This window comes from Chinchilla lanigera, unplaced genomic scaffold (assembly GCF_000276665.1).
Source record: "Chinchilla lanigera isolate Chin_1 unplaced genomic scaffold, ChiLan1.0 scaffold00162, whole genome shotgun sequence".
NCBI classification, from domain to species: Eukaryota; Metazoa; Chordata; class Mammalia; order Rodentia; family Chinchillidae; genus Chinchilla; species Chinchilla lanigera.
The window spans coordinates 257,889-263,775 of NW_004955563.1; the positions used below are offsets into that span (position 1 = coordinate 257,889).

Here is a 5,887-nt window from a genome sequence, read left to right on the forward strand (position 1 = left end):
AATTGTACTACTAATTTCTATTCATTCATTGAAAGAAACAGTGCTTATATTGTTTGATCAATTTTACATGCCTATATCTGGTAATCTTGACACTAACAAATTGTTTTTTCCAACTATTTCTGTGGAGTCTCCAATTTCATGCTTTCTTTTTTTAAAATATTTCATATTTTTTTATCCATGGTACCCATCTCATTAATGCAAGAAGTCCCTTTAGGATGAGAATGTCATTCATATTGTTACCCAGCACCTCTTAGAATTAGATGCTAGAACAGATTGCATGGCTCCAGTTGAAGATTCTTGTGAGCTGCAACTTTATCTGCATTGCTCTCTAATTTCTATTCCCAACTGCCTTGATATGTGACTTCCACCTGTAACAAACTGTTTAATGGATAGAAGTGGCTAACCATAAAAAATCAAGGTAACATTTTACACTGTGCTGAGGTAGACTCTTTAAAATTATTGAGGAATTAATGAGCTTGTCATGGTCACTTTTAGTGTTAATTTTAGCCTATCCAGATGATTTTTCAAGATATACCAGAGCATCAGACCTCTGACTCAATGTTTTCCAAACATGGACAGTATACTTTTGTGTCCATGATTGATTTGCATAATTCCAAAGGCTGGCATAATGAATATCATTCATAATTTGAGAAGGAATTCTGCAGCATGCCAATGCTGGAAACCAGTGCTCTAGAAATAAGTTCAATAAGTTTATTTTCATTTTTTTAAATTGAAGGCATGAGACATTTATGAAGATTATTTGTACTTTGTCCTCTGTTACAGTTCCAGCTATTGGGATAAAATATGAAGATGCATTGTTCAATCGAGGTAACAGAAGTTAGAGTCGGTGTGAGACAAGTGAATGAAGAGATATTGTAAGCAAAGACCAGAGAATTTATGTGACTCTACATAAATGAGAAGAAAATCATTAAAACCTAGCTATTTTTCCCTAGGAATATTCCTGAAGGATAACACATCATCATATTGCACTGATATATACGTATCATTTTTATAGCATGACAATTCACAATAAGTAAAGTATGGAATGGTCTATGCACCTGTTAGCTGATGAATGTATAAATAAAATGTAGTATATACGCAATAGAGTACTCCTAAGCCATAGAGACAATTTTGTTTTCTGTGTAGAAAAATGGATGCTACTAAGTGAAATAAGTCAGTCACATGCTTTCTTTCATGTTGGAAACTAAAGATATAAAAACTTTAAAGAGCAACATAAAAAAGAGACGTACAAAAGCAAGGAAGTCAAATTTGTGCAGTTGGTAAATACATCTAGGGAAGAGGAGAGAAAAATGGCAGAGAGAAAGGGAAAGTGAAAATGATTAAACTTTACTATGTATATGGACCATTTCCCCAAGACAAATGCAATTGTTATGTATCTCAAACTTATACCAACAACAAATAATTGAATACATAACTAATTAAATAAACAACTGACCAAAAAGAAAAGAAAACATATATATATATTTTTTTTTTTTGGTTTTTCTCCGGTACCGGGATTCAAACTCATGACCTTGCGCTTGCCAGGCAGGCGCTTTGCCGCTGAGCTAAATCCCCAGTCCCTAAAAAAACATATTCTGCTCATCACTAGACTTGTCAAAAGTAATTCCATAGTGGTAACAAAATGTTTCCTTGTTACATGTTTCCAGGTAATGCACCTATTGCTTGCAAATAAACCACCGTTTCATTTTATTTCCACTGTAACTTTTTCACCAGATCAATAGAGGACATGGAAGCTATAAATCAAACAGCTGTCTCAGAATTCCTTCTCCTGGGACTGACAGATGACCCAGATCTGCAGCCCCTCATCTTCAGCCTTTTCCTGGCCGTGTACCTGGTCACCATCCTGGGAAACCTGCTCATCATCCTGGCCGTCAGCTGTGACTCCCACCTCCACACCCCCATGTACTTCTTCCTCTCCAACCTGTCCTTCACTGACATCTGTATAAGCACGACTATAATTCCCAAGATGCTCACAAACATCAAAACACAAAGTCAGACCATCACTTACAGAGGCTGTCTCACACAGGTTGGTTTTGTCTTAGCTTTGGCATTCTTGGAAAATTTCCTCCTCGCAGTAATGGCCTATGACCGCTATGCAGCTATTTGTCATCCACTGAGGTACACAGCCATTATGACACCCCGCCTCTGTGTCCTCCTTGTTGCGTTCTCTCTGTTAGTTAGCATGTTAGATGCACTGTTCCACAGTCTGATGGTGCTTCGGTTGTCCTTCTACACAGTCCTGGAAATCCCTCACTTCTTCTGTGAGCTTGCTCAAATCATCAAGCTTGCCTGTTCTGATACTCTGCTTGATACCGTCCTGATATACATCTCAGCTTGCATATTTGCTGGCCTTCCTCTCTGTGGAATCATTTTCTCTTATTTTCACATTGTGTGCTCTGTTCTGAGGATGCCATCACCAGGAGGAAAGCATAAAGCCTTCTCCACATGTGGCTCTCACGTGTCTGTTGTGTCCTTGTTCTATGGAACAGCTTTTGGGGTGTACATTAGCGCTGCAATAACTGACTCACCTAGGAAGACTACAGTGGCTTCAGTGATGTATTCTGTGGTCCCTCAAATGTTGAACCCCTTTATTTACAGTTTGAGAAACCGGGACATGAAAGGAGCCTTGAGGGAACTCATCAGTAGAGCAACTTCTCTTCCATGTGGTTTCATTCACTCTTGACTTGGGAGTCTAGAGTAAGTTTTAAAATCTAGATCTAAAATGCCCCATTAAAGTCTCAGGGACATGGAAGGTGAGAGGATAACACTCTTCAGTAGGTTTATCCACTGATGCCTTCAGTAGCTAAGTGTACTGTTAGGAGGTGGAATCTTGTGTGTGGGTTACTGGGCATGTGATGTGGAAGGGTGCATTCTTGTCCCTGGCTCCTCTATTCTCACTCTGGTTCCTGACCGAACAGATTTTTTTTTCTTTCTGCATTGAGTTTAGTTTCTTATAAATTCTAGGCAGTCCTAGTAGTGTTTTATGATTCAGCCTCACAAAAGGGAAAGCAGTGGGATGTGGTCACACCAGGAAAGTTAAATGATGCTAATATGATACCTGGAGGCTGTTCTGTGTCTCCCTGCACGATTAGGGCCATACCATTTGTGCTCTAGCACACCCACACAGTACAATGAGGAAGCTAAGCTTTTGAACCCATTTTAGTAATCAGTGGACTGGTCACTAGTAAACCATATCCCTCTGAGGCAATATTAGGGTCCAACATACTCAGTTTTATCTCCAAAAGATTAGCATAACCAGATGATCTCAGAGGTGAGATGAGGATATTTTAATTTCATGAGTGAGGACACTGTAGATCACAAAAAACTGTAGCCTTCATGTATTCAAACAATAGAGTTACCTTTTCTTTCAAGGACCTCAGAGTTAAGTAATGTTCTGCACCTGGGGCAGGGCTTCACTGAACCCTCCATGAGCTGGACCCCTGAAGGCCTGGTTCTCCTTAGGTTTCCAGGTGGCTGCAGCAGATGCAGTTGTCACACCCAGAGATTACTCCTCAAGGCATAAACCTGAGTGTCCTTCCTTTGGTCAACAGAAAATAAAACTTCCATTGAGCCAGCCGGAGGACATCTCTATGATGTGTTGGATGATATTCCTCCAAGTGATACATCTGCATCCCAAGCCTCTCATTTGTAAATATTTGACTTAAGTGACAAAATGGCAAATGTTACTTCTTTAGAAAAAGAATCTTTGCAGATGACTGGTTTATCCTGGGTTATCTCAGTAGACCCCAAATGTAATCTCATTTTTACTTAAAATACAGATGCATGTGGAGAAGTTAGTAAAGGAGGAGGTGATGTCACTGTGGAAACTGATATAGAAATGACACAGTTACCATCTGACTGTAGTTGTGTCTTTTGATGCTATTTTTAGTACATGTGTGTAGTATCTATTTACATTCCTTTGGGGAGTTGGTACTTGCATATAACACATCTTAATTCCTGTTAAATCCCCTTTTCCTCCTCCCTCTCTCCTCCCTCCCTCCATCTCTTGGTCTACTTCCCCTTTGAGAAATACCTATCTTCCTACTTCCTGTTGTCTATCATTTATTTTACTCTTCTTTTATGCTGTGATTTTCTCATATAAGAGAAACCATGCAATAGTAAATCTTGAATGTCTGATTTAAATCATTTAATATATAATTTCAAGGTGTATCCATTTTCCTACAAATGCCTCGTTTATTTTTCCTCATGTCTCACTAGCACTCCATTGTGTATCAATACCACTGTAAGAACTGTGGGCTGTAAAGACGTAATCCCACGATTATCTTGTTTAAAGTAGTGAGTCAGACCAAAGCCCATGGGACTCATGGGAGCACTGCCAATGACGATTACCGTTTTCTTCCTGCCAACACTGAGGATACCAGAGATGAAGTTCATGAAGCTGATTTGAGATCACATGGCAGCTGAGTACAAGTGACTCTTCCCAAATTCCTTTCCCAGAACTATAGTTTATTTTACTTGAAAAATGAGTTACTCACTAACCATGACCTATTCCTGCTCTCTTCTGTTCCTGAAGCAAGACTGTCCTGTTTGCTCCTTTACGAGCCCTTCCTGCATCAATCAGTGTTTTGTCCCCAGAACCACATGTGGCCTCCTTGCCCCATTCTATAGATCATACAACCAATAAATACCATGGATCTGGCTGTTTCTGGGTCTTTGCTATCTCCAGCTCTGACCATCCCAGTTTCCTGTTTCACTTTTACCTTGTCTCTGAGTTTTTCTTTATAGCCTTGCATTGTAGCACCAAACAGGTGATCAGGGTCTTTGCCAGAGTCCCTGATATACACGTACGAAGCACATCTAAATTTTTTGTTTCCTTCTCCACTCCCCCAAGCCCTTCTTCCTCTCACTAGTTGCAGAGCTCTATTTCCATTTTTCTTCTATTCTTTTTTTCTTTAAATCCCTTTTGCTACCATTCGTTCCCTTCCTCTCATTATGTTTACTACCTGAAAATGTTCCTCCTACTTCCTAATATCCATCCATTATTTTGCTCCATATTTATACTTTGAGTTTTTCACACAAGGGAATCAGTGTGATATTTAAAATTGTCTGTCTCATTGACTTTACTTAAAATTATGGCTTCAAAGTGCATTAATCTGCTGTAAAATGCCTCTTTAAAATTTATCCTTCTTCATGGCAGATGAGGACTCCACTGTGTATAAATACCAACTTTTCTTTATCTATTCATGTTGATGGGCATATGGACTGTGTGAAGGGAGAACTACAGAATGGGGAAAAAATTGCCAGTAATCCTTCTGACAGAAGACAAATATCTATAATATATAAAGAACTGATGAATTTAGACTTCCACAAATATAAAGAACGAATCACAAAATGAGCCTCCAAAATGAGTAGACACTTCTCCAACGAGGAAGTACAAATGGCCAATAAATGCATGAAAAAATTTTCAATATCACTGACCATTGCAAAAATGCATATTAAAGAAAAATGAAGACAGCAGCATGAAGTTCTGTCAGCTGCAAAAAAATGGATGAGATAGAGGACATTATATTAAGCAAATTAAACTAGATGAACTACATGCAGCTATACAAATAATAGATGTTCTTTCTCATATGTGGAAGTTTAAAAAAAAGTTTACTTGGCAGGCCCTCGGAGCCGGCCAAGCAGGCTCCCCCAGCCCCCTGCGCCTTGCGCCCAGGCAGCGAATTCTCCGGGAGCGGCAGGGCTCCTGGGACCGAGTGTGGGATGGACGCATACCAACACGATTCCCAGCTGAAACGTGCGCACAGAGCCAGGTAGGCCCCACCCAATCCCGGAGGCCAGGACGCGAGAACAAAGACCCCGCGGACATTACAGACTTAGTCGCTGTGGCAGCAGAGAGGAGATC

General features: G+C 39.9%; 1 protein-coding gene across 1 annotated transcript in view; it reads left to right on the top strand.

Moving 5' to 3' along the window:
* LOC102009769 (olfactory receptor 7G2-like) overlaps positions 1-2,704 on the top strand; it is a 4,162-nt gene extending 1,458 nt beyond the window's left edge. Inside the window, exon 2 of the mRNA XM_005413198.1 lies at positions 1,745-2,704. Coding sequence (XP_005413255.1) covers positions 1,748-2,704 — 957 coding nt within the window. The 5' untranslated portion in view covers positions 1,745-1,747. The remainder of the gene's footprint in view (positions 1-1,744) is intronic.
* Positions 2,705-5,887: the final 3,183 nt, after the last annotated feature.